Below are 27,131 nucleotides of genomic sequence, written 5' to 3'. Positions count from 1 at the left end.
TCACAAAAGGTAAGTATATGAAAATGTTATTTATATAATTATGTAAAACCACAGTGTAATAGTGCACAACACCCATATTCTTGAGGGGTTACAATGACCAAATTCATTTCATGTTTTTCTTTCTGAATGGATCAAGGAAGTATCTCACTGGATTTAGTTGGAAATGGTTTTAAGACTAGTGGTTGTGAAGGAATTTCAGTTTAAATGCAATTTCTCTCCACAAGTTGACTAAACTTCGCAACCCTCCCTAGGCAAAAACCTCAGAAATGAAATGAAATGAAATTCACAACTTTAATAAACCATCTAATGACTTTTACATAAACGAAGACTATTTGGCTACAGCATATCTGGAAGAAAACAAATATTAATTTTTTTACAAATTGTCTTTTCACATTTTGCGCCATGACTCCCCTCAACACCCCTGAACCCCTTGAGGTAAGAATGATCAAATTCACAAATTCATTTCTGTGTGTGCCAAGGCTTGACATTTATGGAAGAAGAGAATATTTTTTTAAATTGGCTTAATTTGTTCTGCTTTTGGGACCACAATATATCACAATACAGGTTCAACACTATTTTAAAGATTAATTTTATAATAAAATTATTAACTATGAGCAACTTAAATTTAAATTTCTTTTACTGTATACTTTGTCATCGAAATAATAAATAAAAAGTGTTATTCCTATTCAAAGCATCTTACAACATACCTAAACATTCCAAACTTCATTCGAAAACAATAATGATATTGTTATTCACTGGCGATGACAGGCTGGTAGGTACTGGGTTCGGATCCCAGTCAAGGCATGGGATTTTTAATCCAGAGACCGACTCCAAACCCTGAGTGAGTGCTCCGCAAGGCTCAATGGGTAGGTGTAAACCACTTGCACCGACCAGTGATCCATAACTGGTTCAACAAAGGCCATGGTTTGTGCTATCCTGCCTGTGGGAAGCGCAAATAAAAGATCCCTTGCTGCTAATCGGAAGAGTAGCCCATGTAGTGGCGACAGCGGGTTTCCTCTCAAAATCTGTGTGGTCCTTAACCGTATGTCTGACGCCATATATCCGTAAATAAAATGTGTTGAGTGCGTTGTTAAATAAAACATTTCTTTCTTTCTTTCACTGGCGACGTGATTCTTGATAAATTTTCAATACATCACTACACAGCTACAGTTGAGAAATATCTCACGAAATACATCACTATTCAAGGGAGTTAACTCAATGGTATTTTTTACTTTTACTCAAAAAGCAATTTAACCGGCCTCAGTGGTGTCGTAGTTAAACCATTGGATATACGGCTGGCAGGTACTGGGTTCACAGCCCGGTACCAGCTCCCACCCAGAGCAAGTTTTAACGACTCAATGGGTAGGTGTAAGACCACTACACCCTCTTCTCTCTCACTAACCACTAACAACTAACCCACTGTCCCAGACAGACAGCCCAGATAGCCCAGGAAAGCATGCTTGAACCTTAACTGAATATAAGCATGAAAATAAGTTGACATGAAATGAAATGGTTGTGTACTGGGGTAATGGGATGTGATCTAATGGGGCGTTACTTACTTAACTCATCTACATGACCATATCCACCGGAGGGACGTACCTGAATCCTGTGCACACTATCTGAACTCATCAATTGCACTGCACAATGGGTAGGTGTAAGACCATTACACCCTCTTCTCTCTCACTAACCACTAACAACTAACACACTGTCCTGGACAGACAGCCCAGATAGCTGAGTTGTGTGTGCCCAGGACAGCATGCTTGTACCTTAACTGGATATAAGCACAAAAATATGTTAAAGAACAAAAGAAAACAACTGACATGTATTTTGTTGTCTACAAAACCTCAAGACAGTGTCTTGTTTTGACAGTTTGGAATGCACCACAATTTAGATGATCCAGGCTTTTTGTTAGTACCTTTGTTTCCACATAAGGCCCACTTAGCCATTAACACGATTCTGTGCACATTTTATTGTGTGTGTGTTTCCATATATGCATTTTCACAAACAGATTACTATATAAAATACAATTACGTTGTCGGAGGGTACTTTAAGCTGAAAGTAAATGCTTCAAGTCATGACATCAACACATTGAAAAACTGATGCGTGGAAAAATCGCTCATCAATCAACTTTTTGTTCAGCAGTCTGATCGCCCGCACGTGGAATTGCATATATGGAAAAGGTCATATGTAAATGAACTGCATCGAAGTCGCATTAATGGAATGTGAGTCTTAGATTTGAACATTTTGGATTTGTGGAGTTTTAAAAGTTGAACATTAGTGTTGTTTAACGACACCTCTAGAGCACATAGATGTATTAATCATCGGATATTGGATGTCAAACATTTGGTAATTTTTACATGTAGTTCTAGAGAGAAAACCCGCTACATTTTTCGATTAGTAGCAAGGGATTTTTTATATGAACCATCCCAAACAGGATAGCACATACTATGGCTTTTGATATACCAGTCATGGTGCACTGGCTGGGATGAGATGTGGAGTATTAATGCATCTGCAGATTAGACATTCAAACATCAAATTTACAAAATTACTGTTTCAAGCCAGAACCAAGTTTTAGACATAAATGTTATAAAGGATCGGGTACCTTTAATTTATCTTACATATCATAATCTTTGGGCTCGAAATAACAAGTAACACAGAGGATTCATGTAGGACAAAGTATTTACAACTGATTGATCCAAAATTTTAACACTACTGGGACTTCTAACTAAATGTGGACTATGTCTGAAATAATCACAAATGATAACAATAAGTAATCACATGTTTTATGTGACTTAACTAAGTTAGAAATGCTAAGTGCCAAGAAGAAATGCAAATTGTATTTATAGAATGAGTCCTTAAAAAGCTTATGAAGACTGAACCTGTATGTTATATTGAGTTTCATTTGTATGGCTAGCAGCTCTGGTACTCTCGCCAAATTTGCCAACTGGGAATTTTAAAAACTGGCTAAATTTTTTCATTTGGTAATTAATTTTGTGCATTTCTGCAATTTTGTTTTTTTTTAATAAATAATTTGGCAAAATTGTTAACTTCCTCAAAGGAAAATGCTTCCAACAAACTGACATTTCCAAAAATTACAGAAAATGTCTACCAGCGAATTGATTGTGCAAGACAACAATACACAATAATGTTATTTCTGGACTATCCAGATATTTTTTTTGAGTTAATTGATTTCATTTATTTCAAATTATTTTCATGCTTATATCTAATTAAGGTTCAAGCACACTGTCCTGGGCACACACCTCAGCTATCTGGGCTGTCTGTCCAGGACAATAGGTTAATTGTTAATTGTTAGTAGTTAGTGAGAGAGAAGAGGGTGTAGTGGTCTCACACCTACCCAATGAGTCATTAAAACTCACTCTGGGTGGGAGCTGGTACCAGGCTGCAAACTCTGTACCTACCAGCCTTATGTCCAATGGCTTATATAACCACCACACCACCGAGTCCAGTTTTGAGTTAATATTACAACAGTACAGGCAGCAACACACCTCTCTGTACACAGTATATGCTGAACAACAGAATACATGTGGTCAATTTGTCAGTCGGTTGTTTTACATCTCCAGTATTACAGGTGAGAAAACATGGCTACTGTGTTGTGATGTTCCCTCCAGTTCACCCAGCTGAACAAAGCTTTCAGTGACCATATTAACACCACATGGAGGAGGATCTGGTAATGTTCTGATACGTGTAGGTGTGTCTCGTACAAATGGCTTCACACTATCCACAAGAAATGGTTGTGTACTGGGGTAATGGGGGCACCGGCCTCGGTGGTATCGTGGTTAAGCCATCGGACATAAGGCTGGTAGGTACAGGGTTCGCAGCCCAGTACCGGATCCCACCCAGAGTGAGTTTTAACGACTCAGTGGGTAGGTGTAAGACCACTACACCCTCTTCTCGCTCACTAACCACTAACCACTAACCCACTGTCCTGGACAGACAGCCCAGATAGCTGAGGTGTGTGCCCAGGATAGTGTGCTTGAACCTTAATTGAATATAAGCATGAAAATAAGTTGACATGAAATGAAATGGTTGTGTACTGGGGTAATGGGATGTGATCTAACGGGGCGTTACTTACTTAACTCATCTATGTGCCCATATCCACCGGAGGGACGTACCTGAATCCTGTGCACACTATCTGAACTCATCAATTGCACTGCACAGGACAGATAGACGGGCAAACCAAGCTCTAATTAGATCAACAGGCTCACATCCTAATCTAATCAACATATATCATGGCCTTGCGTGATCCAGAGAGTAAACACTGTGTTTTATTACATACCTATTCAATCCGACTATAGTGATAAAGACGTTTTGAAACCGTTTGATAAATTTATTTTGTAGCACATACATGTGCATCTGGACCGGAACTTTTCAATGGGGAATTCCCTTTTTATTTTTACTGCAGTTGGCGCCTTTTATTTACTGACGTCATATATTATTGACAAATTACGTCACATCGTATTTGAAACATTACACAAGGCTGCCGCAGAGTATGATTCTTAATGTTAAGTAAATCCATGAAAGGAGTTTTGATCATAGATTTAGCAAAGTGTTGTTATGACATTCAAAATTCATACACAAATTACTAATACAAAGATCAAAACACCTCTGGAGATGCCTTGCCTGAGTCAAAGGAGTTGGTTGAGTATTTTGTATCCGTGTAATAAATTTATTTTGTATTACACATATGTGCAATCTGGACCGGAACTTTTAAATGGGGAATTCCCTTTTTATTTTTACTGCAGTTAGCGCCTTTTATTTACTGACGTCATATATGATTTACAAATTATGTCACATCGTATTTGAAACATTACACATGGCTGCCGCAGAGTATGGTTCTTAACGCTAAGCAAATCCATGAAAGGAGTTTTGATCATAAATTTAACAGTGTTGTTATGACGTTAAATTAAAAACAGTTTTTGTAAAACATAAAAGAAGGTATGTAATAAATACAGAACTTCACATACCTTGTTTTCGCTTCCTATTTATTGCACTCGTTTATTTTGTGCAAGAACATACCACTCGACCGCTACGCGGTCTTATGGTATATATTCTTCCGCAAAATAAACTCGTACAATAAATAAGAAACGAAAACAATATATGTGAAGTTCTGTATATGTATTGTATGTGTCTGGTTCACAAAGTTTCTTCCATGTTTTGTCAGATATTTTGTCACATCTGCGTTTTAAATGACCAGTTTCCAAACTGGTAAAGTATCAACAGACTGGGTGATCCTTCAAAAAGAAAAGAATTTTCTAACCCCAAGAAATATTATCCACACTTGCATACAAGATATGCATTTCAGAAAAGAATATATACAAACGATAAATACAAACTCACTGGGGATTGATATACTTATTCACATCATACAGAAGAAACTGAAGAGGGCAGATATTAAACCTATATGCCAATGTACCAAGATTGACAGTAAATCATTCAAAGGTCATTTCATAGACAGTAAAAAGTAGGCCAAGCAGCAAAATGTTATTATAACGTGGTAAAACAAACTAGGACCAATGAAAGTTAACGAGTCATCTCTTAATTATGCGATCACTATCAGATCCACAAATGGTTCAGCCACTCAGTCTTGTTAGCAGATATCTCACTAATGTTACCTAACATCGCCACCCAGTCTTGTTAGTATGTATCTCACTGATGTCACCTAACATCGCCACCCAGTCTTGTTAGTAGATGTCTCACTGATGTCACCTATCATCCCCACCCAGTCTTGTTAGTAGGTATCTCACTGATGTCACCTAACATCGCCACCCAGTCTTGTTAGTAGGTATCTCACTGATGTCACCTAACATCGCCACCCAGTCTTGTTAGTAGGTATCTCACTGATGTCACCTAACATCGCCACCCAGTCTTGTTAGTAGATGTCTCACTGATGTCACCTAACATCGCCACCCAGTCTTGTTAGTAGGTATCTCACTGATGTCACCTAACATCGCCACCCAGTCTTGTTAGTAGGTGTCTCACTGATGTCACCTAACATCGCCACCCAGTCTTGTTAGTAGATGTCTCACTGATGTCACCTAACATCGCCACCCAGTCTTGTTAGTAGATGTCTCACTGATGTCACCTAACATCGCCACCCAGTCACCCAGTCACCTAACATCGCCACCCTTGTTAGTAGATGTCTCACTGATGTCACCTAACATCGCCACCCAGTCTTGTTAGTAGGTATCTCACTGATGTCACCTAACATCGCCACCCAGTCTTGTTAGTAGATGTCTCACTGATGTCACCTATCATCCCCACCCAGTCTTGTTAGTAGATGTCTCACTGATGTCACCTAACATCGCCACCCAGTCTTGTTAGTAGATGTCTCACTGATGTCACCTATCATCCCCACCCAGTCTTGTTAGTAGGTATCTCACTGATGTCACCTAACATCGCCACCCAGTCTTGTTAGTAGATGTCTCACTGATGTCACCTATCATCCCCACCCAGTCTTGTTAGTAGGTATCTCACTGATGTCACCTAACATCGCCACCCAGTCTTGTTAGTAGGTATCTCACTGATGTCACCTAACATCGCCACCCAGTCTTGTTAGTAGGTATCTCACTGATGTCACCTAACATCGCCACCCAGTCTTGTTAGTAGGTATCTCACTGATGTCACCTAACATCGCCACCCAGTCTTGTTAGTAGGTATCTCACTGATGTCACCTAACATCGCCACCCAGTCTTGTTAGTAGGTGTCTCACTGATGTCACCTAACATCGCCACCCAGTCTTGTTAGTAGATGTCTCACTGATGTCACCTAACATCGCCACCCAGTCTTGTTAGTAGATGTCTCACTGATGTCACCTAACATCGCCACCCAGTCTTGTTAGTAGATGTCTCACTGATGTCACCTAACATCGCCCACCTAACATCGCACACCCAGTCTTGTTAGTAGGTGTCTCACTGATGTCACCTATCATCCCCACCCAGTCTTGTTAGTAGGTGTCTCACTGATGTCACCTAACATCGCCACCCAGTCTTGTTAGTAGGTATCTCACTGATGTCACCTAACATCGCCACCCAGTCTTGTTAGTAGGTGTCTCACTGATGTCACCTAACATCGCCACCCAGTCTTGTTAGTAGATGTCTCACTGATGTCACCTAACATCGCCACCCAGTCTTGTTAGTAGGTGTCTCACTGATGTCACCTAACATCGCCACCCAGTCTTGTTAGTAGATGTCTCACTGATGTCACCTAACATCCCCACCCAGTCTTGTTAGTAGGTATCTCACTGATGTCACCTAACATCCCCACCCAGTCTTGTTAGTAGGTATCTCACTGATGTCACCTAACATCCCCACCCAGTCTTGTTAGTAGGTATCTCACTGATGTCACCTAACATCCCCACCCAGTCTTGTTAGTAGGTATCTCACTGATGTCACCTAACATCGCCACCCAGTCTTGTTAGTAGGTGTCTCACTGATGTCACCTAACATCGCCACCCAGTCTTGTTAGTAGGTGTCTCACTGATGTCACCTAACATCGCCACCCAGTCTTGTTAGTAGGTGTCTCACTGATGTCACCTAACATCGCCACCCAGTCTTGTTAGTAGGTGTCTCACTGATGTCACCTAACATCGCCACCCAGTCTTGTTAGTAGGTGTCTCACTGATGTCACCTAACATCGCCACCCAGTCTTGTTAGTAGATGTCTCACTGATGTCACCTAACATCGCCACCCAGTCTTGTTAGTAGATGTCTCACTGATGTCACCTAACATCGCCACCCAGTCTTGTTAGTAGATGTCTCACTGATGTCACCTAACATCGCCACCCAGTCTTATTAGTAGGTATCTCACTGATGTCACCTAACATCCCCACCCAGTCTTATTAGTAGGTATCTCACTGATGTCACCTAACATCGCCACTCAGTCTTGTTAGTAGATGTCTCACTGATGTCACCTATCATCCCCACCCAGTCTTGTTAGTAGGTATCTCACTGATGTCACCTAACATCGCCACCCAGTCTTGTTAGTAGATGTCTCACTGATGTCACCTAACATCGCCACCCAGTCTTGTTAGTAGGTATCTCACTGATGTCACCTAACATCGCCACCCAGTCTTGTTAGTAGATGTCTCACTGATGTCACCTAACATCGCCACCCAGTCTTGTTAGTAGATGTCTCACTGATGTCACCTAACATCGCCACCCAGTCTTGTTAGTAGATGTCTCACTGATGTCACCTAACATCGCCACCCAGTCTTGTTAGTAGATGTCTCACTGATGTCACCTATCATCCCCACCCAGTCTTGTTAGTAGGTGTCTCACTGATGTCACCTAACATCGCCACCCAGTCTTGTTAGTAGATGTCTCACTGATGTCACCTATCATCCCCACCCAGTCTTGTTAGTAGGTATCTCACTGATGTCACCTAACATCGCCACCCAGTCTTGTTAGTAGGTATCTCACTGATGTCACCTAACATCGCCACCCAGTCTTGTTAGTAGGTATCTCACTGATGTCACCTAACATCGCCACCCAGTCTTGTTAGTAGGTATCTCACTGATGTCACCTAACATCGCCACCCAGTCTTGTTAGTAGGTATCTCACTGATGTCACCTAACATCGCCACCCAGTCTTGTTAGTAGGTGTCTCACTGATGTCACCTAACATCGCCACCCAGTCTTGTTAGTAGATGTCTCACTGATGTCACCTAACATCGCCACCCAGTCTTGTTAGTAGATGTCTCACTGATGTCACCTAACATCGCCACCCAGTCTTGTTAGTAGATGTCTCACTGATGTCACCTAACATCGCCACCCAGTCTTGTTAGTAGGTGTCTCACTGATGTCACCTATCATCCCCACCCAGTCTTGTTAGTAGGTGTCTCACTGATGTCACCTAACATCGCCACCCAGTCTTGTTAGTAGGTATCTCACTGATGTCACCTAACATCGCCACCCAGTCTTGTTAGTAGGTGTCTCACTGATGTCACCTAACATCGCCACCCAGTCTTGTTAGTAGATGTCTCACTGATGTCACCTAACATCGCCACCCAGTCTTGTTAGTAGGTGTCTCACTGATGTCACCTAACATCGCCACCCAGTCTTGTTAGTAGATGTCTCACTGATGTCACCTAACATCCCCACCCAGTCTTGTTAGTAGGTATCTCACTGATGTCACCTAACATCCCCACCCAGTCTTGTTAGTAGGTATCTCACTGATGTCACCTAACATCCCCACCCAGTCTTGTTAGTAGGTATCTCACTGATGTCACCTAACATCCCCACCCAGTCTTGTTAGTAGGTATCTCACTGATGTCACCTAACATCGCCACCCAGTCTTGTTAGTAGGTGTCTCACTGATGTCACCTAACATCGCCACCCAGTCTTGTTAGTAGGTGTCTCACTGATGTCACCTAACATCGCCACCCAGTCTTGTTAGTAGGTGTCTCACTGATGTCACCTAACATCGCCACCCAGTCTTGTTAGTAGGTGTCTCACTGATGTCACCTAACATCGCCACCCAGTCTTGTTAGTAGGTGTCTCACTGATGTCACCTAACATCGCCACCCAGTCTTGTTAGTAGATGTCTCACTGATGTCACCTAACATCGCCACCCAGTCTTGTTAGTAGATGCTGATGTCACCTAACATCGCCACCCATGTCACCTAACATCGCCACCCAGTCTTATTAGTAGGTATCTCACTGATGTCACCTAACATCCCCACCCAGTCTTATTAGTAGGTATCTCACTGATGTCACCTAACATCGCCACTCAGTCTTGTTAGTAGATGTCTCACTGATGTCACCTATCATCCCCACCCAGTCTTGTTAGTAGGTATCTCACTGATGTCACCTAACATCCCCACCCAGTCTTGTTAGTAGGTATCTCACTGATGTCACCTAACATCGCCACCCAGTCTTGTTAGTAGATGTCTCACTGATGTCACCTAACATCGCCACCCAGTCTTGTTAGTAGGTATCTCACTGATGTCACCTAACATCCCCACCCAGTCTTATTAGTAGGTATCTCACTGATGTCACCTAACATCGCCACCCAGTCTTGTTAGTAGGTGTCTCACTGATGTCACCTAACATCGCCACCCAGTCTTGTTAGTAGGTGTCTCACTGATGTCACCTAACATCCCCACCCAGTCTTGTTAGTAGGTGTCTCACTGATGTCACCTAACATCCCCACCCAGTCTTGTTAGTAGGTGTCTCACTGATGTCACCTAACATCCCCACCCAGTCTTGTTAGTAGGTATCTCACTGATGTCACCTAACATCCCCACCCAGTCTTGTTAGTAGGTATCTCACTGATGTCACCTAACATCGCCACCCAGTCTTGTTAGTAGGTGTCTCACTGATGTCACCTATCATCCCCACCCAGTCTTGTTAGTAGGTATCTCACTGATGTCACCTATCATCCCCACCCAGTCTTGTTAGTATTATCTCACTGATGTCACCTAACATCCCCACCCAGTCTTGTTAGTAGGTATCTCACTGATGTCACCTAACATCGCCACCCAGTCTTGTTAGTAGGTATCTCACTGATGTCACCTAACATCACCACCCAGTCTTGTTAGTAGATATCTCATTGATGTCAATATATATAATACAATACAATACAATACAATACAATACAATCTTTATTGCATTCATTGTATGTTTACACTGGTTAAGGGGATGAATTCCCATTGAAAAGGAAAAAGCAAACATATGAACTAGTTATAACAGCAATAAACAATAGATATATAATACACATACATGTATCTGCATCCATATGCCACACAGACATATATACACATACACACATGTATGCATGTACATTCATGCACACACACATTTACATTCATACACAAATTCACATGCACACACAGACAGACAGATGTACACAAATGCACACAGACATGCACACAGACACACACAGTATCATAACAATATACAGGGCAACCCCTCAAAACCGGACCCTCTGTAAACCGGAATTCCCTCAAAACCGGATGTTTTACTTGGTCCTTTTATAAATATCTGTGTAGAAGAGCACCTCTCTAAAACAAATACCTCTGAAAACTGGACTTTTTACTTGGTCCCAAGGGTGTCGGGTTTAGAGGGGTTTCACTGTAGTAACAATCTGCCAAACAGCTATATACAAAATACTCAACCAACTCCTTTGACTCAGGCAAGGCATCTCCAGAGGTGTTTTGATCTTTGTACTAGTAATTTGTGTATGAATTTTGAATGTCATAACAACACTTTGCTAAATCTATGATCAAAACTCCTTTCATGGATTTACTTAACATTAAGAATCATACTCTGTGGCAGCCTTGTGTAATGTTTCAAATACGATGTGACGTAATTTGTCAATAATATATGACGTCAGTAAATAAAAGGCGCCAACTGCAGTAAAAATAAAAAGGGAATTCCCCATTGAAAAGTTCCAGTCCAGACACACATGTATGTGCTACAAAATAAATTTATCAAATGGTTTCAAAACGTCTTTATCACTATAGTAAGATTGAATAGGTATGTAATAAAATGAATGACTGGTCTACGTAGCACTGAGACCAGTTAGTACAGTGACATTGACTTACAGCACAGTATTATACTAGTACTGTAAGTTTTAAACAAGATAAAAATATCATTTCAGACTGAGTCACTACAGCACTTTCAAAAGACAATAGCCATTGACACTTCAGCATATTGTAAGAGTAGTAGCCATTAAGAGTAAATGGATGCTGTATCCTAAAAACAATGGCTGCTACTACAGTTGAAAAGTTTGTTTTGTTTATCGACACCACTGGAGCACATTAATCACTGGCTATTGGATGTCAAACATTTGGTAATTCTGACTCATAGTCATGAGAGGAAACCCGCTACACTTTTCTAATGCAGTAAGGGATCTTTTATATGCACCTTCCCACAGACAGGATAGCACATACCATGACCGTTGACCAGTTGTGGTGCATGGGATGCACTTCTACTACAGGGACAACTGTTAACAATCAACTGGAGACAAATTATTTTTTGTGTATGGACACTACCATACAACCATCATGCACTGTACGTCAAATCCGTATGTGTAAATGGCTGGCACAAGCTACTGTATATTCTCAGTTTTGTGTGTTCTATGGATTATTACTATTTTATCCTATAACATACCCATGATATCCATGTCATAAGCTGATGTGATAATGGTTATAATTCTATGCAAATTTAAAGATATATGCAAATTTGCAAGGTCTCCAGGTAACAATGTGTTGGTTTCAAGGGGTCATTTGTTTACATACCTGAGCATATTTTCATAAGATTTAGTTAAAATGTGTGACGTCAAGCTAATTTGTGCTAATCGTGATGACATCGTATTACTGATGTAGGTGACTTTAGTACTACATGTATAATTGACTAAATATTGAATGAAAATGTTATTTTACAAGCGTTATACCGTAGGATAAACAGAATTCACTATTAATGTGTTTTAATACATAAAATATCAACATCGGCAGAGCCTCGACAAATACAGATTAACATAGACTCATTTGATATTTTCCATATTAAAAAAAACTCATGATGAACAGAGCCCTCAAAAGTACCCGGTCTCCGGCGGCAAATCGCCGCCTGAAACAGCTTTTGCCGCCGCCTACTTTTCATTGATGGTAAAAAAAAAAGTGCTTTCTCTTCTTTAATAAAGTCTCCTACAAAAGGGATCCAAACAAGGTGCCAAAATAGTTGTTTATTTGTCTTGAAACGCGATTAGTTCACATCGAAATTTGATTTTTCAAATGTTTCTATGGGGAGGGCCCCCAGACCCCCCGCTTTGCCCCCTGCTATCATCACTGTTGTAGCCTGCTACTTCTTAAACTATTGAGGGCGCTGGATGAATCCTCTTTATACTATACTGTCTTACCACTTTGTGTTCTCCATTCTCCAGATACAGCACAGCATACACCTCTCCAGGGGCAGTCTTCTTCCACCACTTCCCTCGCGACGCCAGGGACTTCTCATCGATGGCACCAATGGCGGGCAGGGAGCCACGTGGATGGATGGCGCGGGATCCATTAGCTTCAACGAGGGCTGGCGGGCGTTTCCAGAACCGTGGAGTGATGGTGTCAAGAGACCATCTCCGGCCCTTCTTCTTGGCGGCATCCTGTCGAGCCCGCTCCTCACTCATGGCATATAGCACATCCTGAACAAACAAAAGTGTCATTTCATTTCAACTTATTTCCATGCCTATATCCAATTACGGTTCAAGCAAGCTGTCCTGGGCAAACACCTCAGCTATCTGGGCTGTATGTCCAGGACAGTGGGTTAGTTGTTAGTGGTTAGTGAGAGAAAATGAGGGTGTAGTGGTCTTACACCTACCCACCTACCCATTAAAATTCGCTCTGGGTGGGAGCCGGTACCAGCCGTATGTCCGATGGCTTAACCACACCACCACCAAGGCTGGTACACACAAAAGTGTCAACAGTTAGAGAGTACTTTGTCTAGTGATGTCATGATAAGGAATTTCTCAGTTCTCAGTTTAAATGTATTTCTTTTTAACTTGTCAATGTCTATTAGTGTCTACACTGTTAGCCCTAAAAAAATGTTTTTATTAATTATTACTATTAGCCTGTACAGGTATGTGTTATCAGCTTTTTCCAAATTGTTCAGAGCCGTATCTCTGCACATGGTCTTCACACAATCATGTAGGACTCCAGTCAAGCCAGTAATTTTACCAGTCTCCACAATCAGCCATACAGTATGTAGTTATATTACACACCCATTTAATCTTACTATAGTAAGATGGCGACCATAGTATGTGACCCGCCTCGGTGGCGTTGTGGTTAGGCCATCGGTCTACAGGCTGGTAGGTACTGGGTTCGGATCCCAATCGAGGCATGGGATTTTTAATCCAGATACCGACTCCAAACCCTGAGTGAGTGCTCCGCAAGGCTCAGTGGGTAGGTGTAATCCACTTGCACTGACCAGTGATCCATAACTGGTTCAACAAAGGCCATGGTTTGTGCTATCCTGCCTGTGGGAAGCGCAAATAAAAGATCCCTTGCTGCTAATCGGAAAGAGTAGCCCATGTAGTGGTGACAGCAGGTTTCCTCTCAAACTCTGTGTGGTCCTTAACCATATGTCTGATGCCATATAACTGTAAATAAAATGTGTTGAGTGCGTCGTTAAATAAAACATTTCTTTCTTTTTTACTATAGTAAGATGGCGACCATGGTGTGTGATGTCATGGTGTGGGGGGAGGACACCTTCGAGTTTGTCTATTCTGGAATCAGCAAAAGCAAACACGTTGATGGGTGTCTTTTCATGTTGGATTTACACCCAAATGCTTATAGTAAATAAAATGTGTTGAGTGCGTCGTTAAATAAAGCATTTCCTTCCTTCCTTCCAAATACTTATATGAATGGAGTCCTTTATTATTAAAAACAAAAAGCTGGCGTATGCCTGTCCAAAGAAGACAGATTTTCTTGTGAACACATTCATGCCCATTAAACTCTTCTACAGTACAAATTTGTGATATTTAATGGTCAAATACCATTAATTTTTTAATGATGCTATGTTAAATTATGTATATGCATTGATTCAGCCATTTGTGTGCAGTGTTCTCACTAGCAGTAAATAAAGGACACTGTCATGTGCTGCAGTTTATGGCTGCCACCCTACTCACTGGTTAACACTTGTCTTGCCCTAGTTCAATGCAAACAAATAGTTTTTTAGTTTTTTTATCTCCGAAAATTAATACAGTATAAGTTACCAACCAAACTACTTGACAACACATAGTTAGGTTATATTAGGTGGGAAAGTCCACCAACAGTACCGTGACATGAATGTGCACTTTTGTTAGTCTTAAAGGTACGGTAAAGTCCAATATGAGTCTTACGTGTGGGAAAGATGCATACCCGGACCACCAACACATACTGATCGAACATGGTTTAAAAATTAAAAAAACGTGTCATTATAGAATTAATTTTTAAAAAATGTGATTATTCCTACTAACTGAGGCTCACCAAATGGCGTATTCAGTTTGATAGAGCAAAATGGCTGTGCCCCCTTATATGTAATAGTCGTCACATGTTTACCGTTTTACTCATTAAATATACCAACATACTTGTTGATTTTAAGCAATAATGTGCATTAAATATTGTTGAATATGCATACCAGTCCAAAAACCTTGCTTGAACATTCCTTTAATGATTGCAGATTGGTAGTAGTTATAAATTGTAGGGAGAGGCCTTGATATAGATCCCCGTCGGTGGCCCCATTGCGCTATTTCTCGTTCCAACCAGTGCACCACAACTGGTATATCAAAGGCTGTGGTATGCATGTACTACCTTGTCTGTGGGATGGTGCATATAAAAGATCCCTTGCTGCTAATCGAAAAGAGTAGCCCATGAAGTGGTGACAGTGGGTTTCCTCTCTCAATATCTGTATGGTCCTTAACCATATGTCTGACGCCATATAACCGTAAATTAAATGTGTCGAGTGCGTCGTTAAATAAAACATTTCTTTCTTTCTTTGATATAGGCATTTTGCCTGTTGGCCAATCCCCAACCAGCATTATATGGGAATGGGAACTCTATTTACGTGCCCATATCCAATGAAGGTTCAGGCATGCCTACCACGGATCCAGCCTCTGACATAGCCAGCATTATAACTGGGAATAAATATCGTTTAAATTGTTATAAACAACTTACATGTAATTGGGCAGTCAATTACACACACACATGCATGCTCACACCAATTAGTTATACATACAGTAGAAAGAAATTTGTAGTAATGCCAGCATCATGACAGTTTTTTTATTTTTTTTTATTGTTGTTTTTTTCAATAAAAGGCGTACACCTTGCTACAACAGCCCATTATAAATACACCATTTATTGCTTAATTGTGTTATGTTATATAGAAATAAAAAGGCCCTGGCTCTGTCCTACTAAAATCTTGGCTACAACACGGATTACATAGCTTGGAAAACATTTTTCTTTCTGCTCACACATCCACCTCTGACATTACAAGTCTGTAGTTCCAGTTCTCACCACATGTAACACTCCACGTTATGGGAAAGGTCTATAATGAAGCAGGTTATTTGTGTGGTATCTGATGAAACGTGATAGGGCTTTAAAACCTTCATATTTAATCCTCTATTACTCCGATTCACTTGGATGAATTTGACTATGTCATGGTTAAGCTGTAAGCATAAGGAAATCTGACACTGTTTTAATTGTCCCATGTGTGGTATGTGGTTATAATATGATTCTATTTATTATGGTTAATGGGTCCAATCCATACAAGTGATGATTTACTTACTTCTTGGATAGTTTTTAAACTACCATATAAGAACAAATGCTTGTTATAAGCCCAACACTAACAAATCAACTCCTAAATGCATGTAAATGCATAGCCATTCATTGCAGAACACATTTAATTGCTAAATATATATATATATATATATATTTTTGGAGACACATTCTTACTGTTCATACTGTTAAAACTATCGGAGTCTCAGTGTTCGAGATTAAACATTTTGGCCAGTATCCCATTTGGATACTAACATTTCAAAATCTGGTATCCCACCTGAGAATTTAGTATTATATGGCATCCCGGTGGGATACTGGGTTCTTGAAGTGTGGTATCCAAAATTAAATTCTGGTATCCCCGGGATATGGGGATACCGTTAATCTCGAACACCGAGTCTATTGATAAGGTGACCATTTTAAAACAGGTTTGTATTCATCCGGAGCTAGATGAGGGCCATCGCATGTGAAGTTTTATGTAAACAGAAATCTATCTAAGTTGATCTTAGGAGTGCTTTAAACTCTTAGGAGTGCTTTAAACTCTTAGGTATGCTTTAAACTCTTAGTATGCTTTAAACTCTTAGGAGTGCTTTAAACTCTTAGGTATGCTTTAAACTCTTAGGAGTGCTTTAAACTCTTAGGTATGCTTTTAAACTCTTAGGTATGCTTTAAACTCTTAGGAGTGCTTTAAACTCTTAGGAGTGCTTTAAACTCTTAGGTGTGCTTTAAACTCTTAGGAGTGCTTTAAACTCTTAGGTATGCTTTAAACTCTTAGGTGTGCTTTAAACTCTTAGGAGTGCTTTAAACTCTTAGGTGTGCTTTAAACTCTTAGGTATGCTTTAAACTCTTAGGAGTGCTTTAAACTCTTAGGTGTGCTTTAAACTCTTAGGTATGCTTTAAACTCTTAGGAGTGCTTTAAACTCTTAGGTATGCTTTAAACTCTTAGGAGTGCTTTAAACTCTTAGGTATGCTTTAAACTCTTAGGAGTGCTTTAAACTCTTAGGTACGCTTTAAACTCTTAGGTACGCTTTAAACTCTTAGGAGTGCTTTAAACTCTTAGGAGTGCTTTAAACTCTTAGGTACGCTTTAAACTCTTAGGTATGCTTTAAACTCTTAGGTATGCTTTAAACTCTTAGGAGTGCTTTAAACTCTTAGGTATGCTTTAAACTCTTAGGTATGCTTTAAACTCTTAGGTATGCTTTAAACTCTTAGGAGTGCTTTAAACTCTTAGGTATGCTTTAAACTCTTAGGTATGCTTTAAACTCTTAGGAGTGCTTTAAACTCTTAGGTATGCTTTAAACTCTTAGGAGTGCTTTAAACTCTTAGGTGTGCTTTAAACTCTTAGGAGTGCTTTAAACTCTTAGGTATGCTTTAAACTCTTAGGTGTGCTTTAAACTCTTAGGTGTGCTTTAAACTCTTAGGTATGCTTTAAACTCTTAGGTATGCTTTAAACTCTTAGGAGTGCTTTAAACTCTTAGGAGTGCTTTAAACTCTTAGGTACGTTTTAAACTCTTAGGAGTGCTTTAAACTCTTAGGTATGCTTTAAACTCTTAGGAGTGCTTTAAACTCTTAGATATGCTTTAAACTCTTAGGTATGCTTTAAACTCTTAGGATTGCTTTAAACAATGGAGCACTAGTAGTAACGAATACCTTGTTTTAACTTCTTTTTCCCTTATCAAATTTGCACCAAAAAAAGTGAAGGTAAAAAAGCCCAAACATTTTCATAATTAGCATTTTTAAAATGCTGAAAAAAGCATTTTGTGGCATTACAAATACCAGGATGACGAGAAACAGTTTGGTTAAAGTTAAAGTTTGTTTTGTTTAACAACACCACTAGAACACATTGATTAATTAATCATCGGCTATTGGATGTTAAACATTTGGTAATTTTTCCTAATGCAGCAAGGGATCTTTAATATGCACTTTCCCAAAGACAGGAAAGCACATACCATGGCCGGTTGACCAGTTGTGGTTCACTGGTTAGAACGAGAAAAAACCTAATCAGTTGAATGGATCCACCAAGATGGTTCTATTCTGCGACGCAAGAAAATCGAACGAGCACTGAACCGACTGAGCTAAATCCCGCCCCTGAAACAGTTTGGATGTACGGAAATGAATTATCTAAACAATACAATGCAAATAAGGTCTCATTTTAATTATAAAAGGCAGGGCTCAAACTTAACAATGGCACTGACGGCAATTGCCGTCGTTGAGATATAAATTGCCGTAGGCAGAGAGCATCACTGATGGCACTTTTGTGCCATTGGTAAAACTCCTCAACAATGGCAAAATGTATACACCTGGTGTACATTAATATTATCTGCCAATATTTTAACATTTACTTGTTTGAAATATGTCTACAAACAGCAAAATAACCTTTCAGTCAAGTTTATTTGAGCACTGCAAATGTCACTGTTTAAAAAATTGCCATAGGCAGGCTCACAAATGCTGTCGGTGGGTTGTTTTGAACCATAGCAATTCTTTTAAAAATTGCTATGGGAGACAAATTCTTAATTTTGAGCCCTGTAATAGTAGAAAATATGCCGTCACTTTAAGTCAATCATCAACTATTTTCCAATAAAATTCTCAATATATATGCATGAATAATTTTAACACACTCAGTCTAGGTATTGTGTTTCTTTCAGTTTGTGAACATGTTTTGCCAAGTTTGTATATTAGATGCCTTATTTGATAACATTTCTCTGTTTGTGCCGGCCATCTGATTATACAATACTGTGGCAATATACAAGATAAAAACATTAAGGGGATTTATATTTGGTGAAACTATTAGAAAATTTCATCATTTTGGTGGCCATTTTGAATTTTACATATGGTAGCCATCTTGGATTTTGAAAATTATTTGATCAAATTGGCCATCCTTAAAGGAATGCTAAAGCAAGGCTTTTGGACTGATATGTATATTCAACGATACATAATGCACATTATTGCTTAATATCAACAAGTATAATCGTATAGTTAATTAATAAAACAATTAAATGTGACGGCTACTATATATAACGGGCGCAGCCATTTTATACCATCCCAGTGAATACGCCCTCTAGTGAGCTGGTAGTTACGTAATACCTAACGTGTCACGTCAGGAATTAGTCTTTGAACTGAAGAAACAAAACATACCTGATTTTTGTGGATGCATCGCAATGTTCTGTAATAATAATCATCCCAGTAACACAGCAACGTGTATATGTGGTTTATTTTTCAATACAATATAAACCACCATTGTCAAAGTGTTGAAATAACTGTATTATATTTTGTATATAAATTAACCCACGTACTGAAATAATAGTCGGAGTGTTTTCTTGGTTAATTGGTCTTTTCTTTTCTTTCCATGGCCTGTACCTGTGGTTCTTGATTGGCAGGTGTATATTTAGATGGTCCTTAGACACACTAAAAAGACGTGCCTCTTTTATTAAGATCACAGGGTATTGTGTGATAACCTCAAATCGTAATGGACTTTACCAGCTTTATTACTGTAAGTAATTCTGTAAAACCCTTGATTAAGTAGACTTTCCCATCTAAAATCACAAAACTGACCAATCACATCGTCCCAAAGAAAAGAAAAGTATCACTTGGGTATCGTGAGTGGTCGTTTTTGCTCGAACGTATCCTACCAATAGGCCTAATAATATGCATTTTTTCATTGGATTTTTGAAAAGAAAAAAATACTATAACTCCATTTCGTTACATTGATGCAAATTGAAATATATTTAGTTAAATAGTTTATTATACTATCAAGTCATTTATGTTGTTTTACAAGTCAGGTTGATGAAAGCAAAGTGCCTTGTCGTAAATTAGAGCATTTGTTTACACTGTGCATAATAGAGAATTTGGACCTGAGCTGACATCACTTCGCCCCAAGCTATACCACTGGACGTCACAAAAACGAAACAAAATGGCTGCCTCCAGTTAGCAGGAATAATCATGATTTTTTATTAATTCTAAAATTACGCGTTTTTCATTTGTTAAAGTGTCAGTATGTGTTGGTGGTCCGGGTATGCATCTTTCCAACACATAAGGCTCTTGTAGGAGTTTAGTCTACCTTTAAATTGATATAAATCAATTAAAAAAAATCGACAAAATTTACATTCAATATACTAGTGAGTTTCAGTGATGACCCCTAACAAATAATTAGGGGCCAGGCACAAAAATTGGTTTGCATCATCAGAATCCTCAGGAAAAATCATTTAGAATGAACTTCAAATATAAAGTGAATACTTTCCTAAAACCGACTATTAAGCATGATTATCACATTTAACAGCGACTTACACATTTCCAATAGCTTGTTGGCAAGGTCGTGCACCTAAGTTGTAACCCTAGGTATATGTAGATATGATTTAATTTTTGTGGCAAACCTTTTACAGCACACCGGGTCCATTTGTTTTAGGGAAAAGATAGGTTTCCATTTTGCACAGTGGGTAAAATTTAATACTGTACATTCTGCGTTTCCTGCTATTGTTAACCATCTAACATACCCGGTACCAGTGTTCGAGATTAAAAATTTTGGGCAGTATCTCAGTTGGATACTAACATTTAAAAATCTGGTATCCCACCTGAGAATTTAGTATTATATGGCATCCCGGTGGGATACTGGGTTCTTGAAGTTGGGATATCGGGATACCGTTAATCTCGAACACTGCATACCATAGCCCTTTTCACCACTGCTATTACATATTAAATACATGTTCTTGTTTAAAATATCAACATCTGTACACTCATTATGTTTCTGGCAGTCCTAATATTTGTAGTAGCTCAAACTATTTTATTTCCTAATATATATACACATATTTTTATTATTATTATTATTATTATTATATATATATATATATATATATATATATATATATATATATATATATATATATATATATATATATATATATATATATATATATATATATACCTACTACAAGGTAAAATCCAGTTTGGGCTACCAGAAAGATAGGAAAACCAGATAAGAACATAATATACATACACTAACTAAGAAAATGCATTTAATATGCAAATTTAGTTGTTATATAAAGCTCTATTAGTAGTGTAACAGTTTGAAACATGCTACAATAAGTTTAGTTTCCTGCAAATCAACATCCTGATTGACAATGTCCCGACTTCGCATTCAGCAAGAACCAGCAATGCTAGCAATAACGAACGATTTGATTGGTTCCTGGTGTGGTCATGGATTCAGTTTACAGTACACCCCCATCCCCCATCGATAATGGGGGTGCTGTCAGTCTGTGCTAATCAAAGCACCCTCGGGGTTGGTATTTGGGGGTACCTGTTCACAGGTGTGTATTTGTTTGTTTGTTTTAACTAAGACAAACTTTGGTTTATCTGTACTTCTAACTTATGTAATTTGCAGAAAGTTCATGACTATATATATATTCTTTCCATAATTCTGGCTTAGTCGTAGATTTACGTTTTACGTGCAAAACTAGGCTTACGATGATTTGTGAAACTGGGCCCAGAACAGAACACAACCATTGGTGACCTGAGTGCAGTACATAAGTTTACAAAAAGTGAGCGATCAACATGACAATACATTAAAATATAAAAATAACTAATACGATTCATAAAATATACAAAAGGGGCTCCATTTACGAAGCTTGCTTTTCTTAAACGCAAGTGTTCAACAATAGTGAATGCATGTAGGTACACGCGTGTAAGTCTAAAATAGGATTTGTAACTTCGGCCCAAGGTTTTCAGGAAGAACACACTGTGTTTATATAATATAGATGAAATGGCACGAGTGCCAGCATTTTAACAAATACACAACTGTTTGAATTAAAGAACATTAGGCCAAACAGTATATGAATTAAAGAACAGTATAAAATCTTTAAATTTATTGCATATAAATAAATAGTGAAACTCATCTCCGATTTCGTCCGAGGAGCATAATGTACATATTCGATTTTCGCGTGGTAGTTTAGACCCCCGCCATTTGTCTATTGGTAAAAAATGGTTGCAAAGGCGAAATCGTATTAGAGTAATATAATATTTCTGCTAAATGTATTCAAGTATGCTTCAAACACCATGTTTTCTTTAAAACGTCTATAAATTGAAATTGGCATCCCATATACACCTTTTGTACGTTTGATCATTACGCCCTCCCCACCCTCATGCTGGAAAGTTCATTGGATACAATTAGGAGATTGGATTGCATATATTTTAAACATTCAAAAGAAAACAGAAGTTAATTAAGTTTACAAAGAAGAAGTTAATTAATTTTACAAAGACATATTCTTACACACCCGTTGTTGAGATCACCATGCATTTTTTTTTTTTATAACACATGGGTTGTTAACGTACGTGTGTTAACAATTTCAAGACATACGACTGGCTGCTCCTAGGTGATGACCAGGTCACCAGTGCCATGCAGCCAATGAAAAAACAACACGGTGGAAATAGATTAGACTGTGACGTATATAGTTAACCTGACAATCATGTATCAGTAACGCGTAAGTTAGCTACAAAGAAAGAAAGAACGAAAGAAATGTTTTATTTAACGACGCACTCAACACATTTTATTTACGGTTATATGGCGTCACACATATGGTTAAGGACCACACAGATTTTGAGAGGAAACCCGCTGTCGCCACTACATGGGCTACTCTTTCCGATTAGCAGCAAGGGATCTTTTATTTGCGCTTCCCACAGGCAGGATAGCACAAACCATGGCCTTTGTTGAACCAGTTATGGATCACTGGTCGGTGCAAGTGGTTTACACCTACTCAATGAGCCTTGCGGAACACTCACTGAGGGTTTGGAGTCGGAATCTGGATTTAAAATCCCATGCCTCGACTGGGATCCGAACCCAGTACCTACCAGCCTGTAGGCCGATGGCCTAACCACGACGCTACCGAGGCCGGTTCAGCTATTGTATATCAAACATTTGGTTGTTTGTAATAGTGAAAGGGAACAAATGCTGTTTAACACTCACCCTACCCCTTAAACACATTTTAACTTATGGTTCAGTTGCTAGACATGTGACGTAATTAATGATAAGAGTGACACTTGGTGTAGGTGGTAAGATCCACTACCGAACAACAGGCTTTTATAACCACAATAACAATTTATATTTTATTCACAGTATATTTGATTTTGACCGTATAAAGGTACATATTTATTTATTTTGCTATAAAATATTAGTATAACCATTGAATAAATCCCCCCAGCCCTTGTACATTCTTGGATACATACAGTACGTCTCGAGAAATGTCATTGTCAGTGATGTTAAAAGTAACTGTTGTCGATGCTGCCCAAGGGCATGTTAATTTTGAATGGACAGCCTGCTGTTTTCATTATATATCGTGCTGCTTGTAACACATATGTAGATAAACATTAAAATCGGCAAACGCGTTCGAGTGTATGTATGTGTTTTTGTCGTCTATTGAAAGGTCTTAATGAAAGGTAAACGTAGTCTGGTGGGTGGGGTTTTGTGTTCCCTGTGAATCAATGTGAACCGGAGCATCTCCGTACAACAATGGTCATCTGACGAGGGGTAAGCAGCTGATTGTGTGACAGTCCACTCGACTGTGAAGAAACTAAAGAAGCAGGCCTCGCGAGTTACTGCCACGGTCAATAACATAATTTGCATGTCTCTGATGATATCTCTTGTAACTGCATCACCTTTTAGTGAACCCCATTCGAATCTACCCTTCCCGTACACCGCCGTTCTGATTTGATGAAATTTTCAAATCTTGTTAGCCAATTTATAGATCAGTCATATGACAGTATATATTACTGTTGACATTTTATTTTAGTATTCTTAAAATAATTACTGGAATCAGATCTTAAAATACGCATATTGCATATTATGTATCATGTATGAGAGAAAGAGAGAGAGAGAGAGAGAGAGAGAGAGAGAGAGAGAGAGAGAGAGAGAGAGAGAGAGAGAGAGAGAGGGGAGAGAGAGAGAGGGGGGGAGAGAAAGAGAGAGAGAGAGAGAGAGAGAGAGACGTAGTTAGATAGACAGACAGACAAACAGACTTCTGTCAGAAGCGAGATTTAACGAAATGGTTACTCTCAGCCTGAGGAGCAATAGGCGATGTACAATCTCAATATGGAGATATGCAAATAGAAATACATGTAGTAGTTAGGGGTTTCTTCTCCGACAATAGCTTTATCATAGTTTAGTTGCCTTACACTACTGGCTCCTGGCCGAATTCAGTTTTTAAAAAACAACTGACGTGTACAAAAACACATGACTTTGCCAAGGGTGTAAGAAAACACGAGTCTGGCTGTGATTACAGTTCAGTGTAATCTGGTGCTTTCATAGCATCATGTCCTGTGCTTTATCAACATCTCAAAGCAGTTCGTCATTTTTCTCGTATACAAGTGAAAGTATTCGAAAATAAACACCTTCGCCGTCAATCGTGATTGTTAGGAAAAGTAAAGTTTGTTTTATTTAACGACGCCACTAGAGAACATTGATTTTTTATCTTATCATCGGCTATTGGACGTCAAACATATTATGGTTATTCTGACACTGGGTTTGGGTTTTTTTTATAGAGGAAACCCGCTGTGGCCACATAGGCTACTCTTTTACGACAGGCAGCAAGGGATCTTTTATTTGCGCTTCCCACAGGCAGGATAGCACAAACCATGGCCTTTGTTGAACCAGTTATGGATCACTGGTCGGTGCAAGTGGTTTACACCTACCCATTGAGCCTTTCGGAGCACTCACTCAAGGTTTGGAGTCGGTATCTGGATTAAAAATCCCATGCCTCGACTGGGATCCGAACCCAGTACCTACCAGCCTGTAGACCGATGGTCTAACCACGACGCCACTGACGGCATGTCTATGATATCGTCGTGCCATTAACAAATACTTGTCTTAAAAAGCAAACATTCCTCTTAACAACATTACTTATGGTATACCTACACATTCTTATTTGGAATAATATTTTACGGACACCGGATATTATGGCTCATAATTCTAATAATTTATAACACTGTTTTGAAAAGAAAACATTTGAGGTCATAATTAAAGCCATTGATTTCTACCGCCCCGGAAGGTGGATACGTGGATATTCGTAAATGTAATACAATTATTTATTATCTCTTCTAAAACGGTTTCGGAAAAGGGGTTAATGACCGTAATGTACTGCCGGTACACTAGTACTGAAAAAGAAGCTTACAGTGCTTCTGTATGTAATGATCTATATATATATATTTATTTATTTATTTTTTATTCTTATTTATTTATCCAGCAATCACTGTATACATTGGCATGATATGACTAGATAAATCTCTATATTTTCGGTCACTGACCAAAAATATAGGTCACGTGACATATGCCCGACTCGACTCGAGCATTTCAGAGTATATTTTCAATAAACATACTCTTTAAATCATTTGTTGACGAACAGTAAATACAAATAACTTTTAGTTTTGCGATAACAATACAAAACTTGTATATTTATTTATTATCCACATGGTTAAAAATAACAGCGTTAATAATAATCATACGAAGCACACGTGTAATAACAAGTGTGATGACGTAATTTTGGGAAGCGATGTCATGACATGACGTTGCTTCCCCAGGCCTAGCTCAGACTGTGCATTTGAAATATGACGTCATTTCGTCATCTCCTTCTAGTTGTGGTTAAAACATTTTGAGTTGGGTCTAGCTATTCATAAAAAAAAACCCACAATAATAATATGGATAATAAAGAAATTATTACACTCGCGTGTGAGTCGTACTGATTTTACGAAACTCGTGTTAGGATTCATGTATTACCCTCGCTCTCGCTCGGGCAATACAAAAATCCTGACACTCGTTTCGTAAAATCAGTACGAAACGCAAGCTCGTTTAATAATCTCTATTTATGAACTAGAGTTTAGAAACGCTTTGTTAATGTGACAGAATGTAGCTAGCGTCTTACAAATAATGACGTCATGTATCTTGTATGACATCATACGGCAAAAGCCTTGCCAGGTTGACAATACTCGATTTGCGTACACAAAACTGGAATAATTAACAACTTTCCGAATATCCCTGTAGGATTGCAGGATAAAAGAAATAACTGGTTACTGTCTTAAGATATCGGCTTTATCCTGCTCAGGACGAATGGCCAATGCAGCTCGGCAGAGCCTCTCTGCATTCGCCATTCTAACCTTCGCAGGATAAAGCCGATATCTTAAGACAGTAACCAGTTATTACACACACACACACACACACACACACACACACTTGAATCCCGTTGGTTCGAACCCCGTCGGTACTCAAGAAAGTGTTCGATCCATAGGGTGTTTGGACCTAACCATTCAGTCCCCAACGTGTAAGTTTAACTCAGGACTTCGTTTTTAGTTCGAGCGTTGGGGTGTATTCGACTCGCGGTGTATTCGACTCTTCCGAGTTCGAACCAGATTTTACTATATATATTTTTATATATAAATAAGTGTATACATACATGGATATAGTGAGTATGTAAAAACAGTGGAACCTAACGATCTATCTTTCAGACCCATTGTAGGTGGACCCCGGAGCCCTACACAAAGGCTCAGTAATTTTTTGGATATCATACTGAAACCAATCGCCACTTCTGTATCAAGTTACGTGTGCGACGATATTGAATTTTTAAAACACTTACTTAATTCCTGCCCAGAAAATGCCATTCTAGCTACGTTTGACATAGTAGGTCTATATACAAACATTCCTTCTGATCTAGGAATCAAAGCCATTAAACATTTTGCAGAAAAATCACTTGACCTAATAGAAGGACAATTTTCTGTGAATTTTATACTTGAAGCTCTCCACTTTGTATTGGACAACAACACCTTTGACTTTAATGAGAAACACTTCCGCCAAATTAAAGGGTGTGCAATGAGATCAAAGGTTAGTCCTACCTATGCAAC

General features: G+C 39.0%; 1 protein-coding gene across 1 annotated transcript in view; it reads right to left on the bottom strand.

The window, feature by feature from the left end:
• The window catches only part of LOC121370590, a 304,206-nt gene that overhangs the window by 268,609 nt on the left and 8,466 nt on the right, over positions 1-27,131 (bottom strand). The window contains exon 2 of the mRNA XM_041495912.1: positions 12,875-13,153. Coding sequence (XP_041351846.1) covers positions 12,875-13,153 — 279 coding nt within the window. The remainder of the gene's footprint in view (positions 1-12,874; positions 13,154-27,131) is intronic.

Source organism: Gigantopelta aegis, chromosome 4 (genome assembly GCF_016097555.1).
Source record: "Gigantopelta aegis isolate Gae_Host chromosome 4, Gae_host_genome, whole genome shotgun sequence".
Classification (NCBI taxonomy): domain Eukaryota; kingdom Metazoa; phylum Mollusca; class Gastropoda; order Neomphalida; family Peltospiridae; genus Gigantopelta; species Gigantopelta aegis.
The sequence above is the reverse complement of the archived record's forward strand: the minus strand, read 5'-3'. Positions and strand labels throughout refer to the sequence as shown.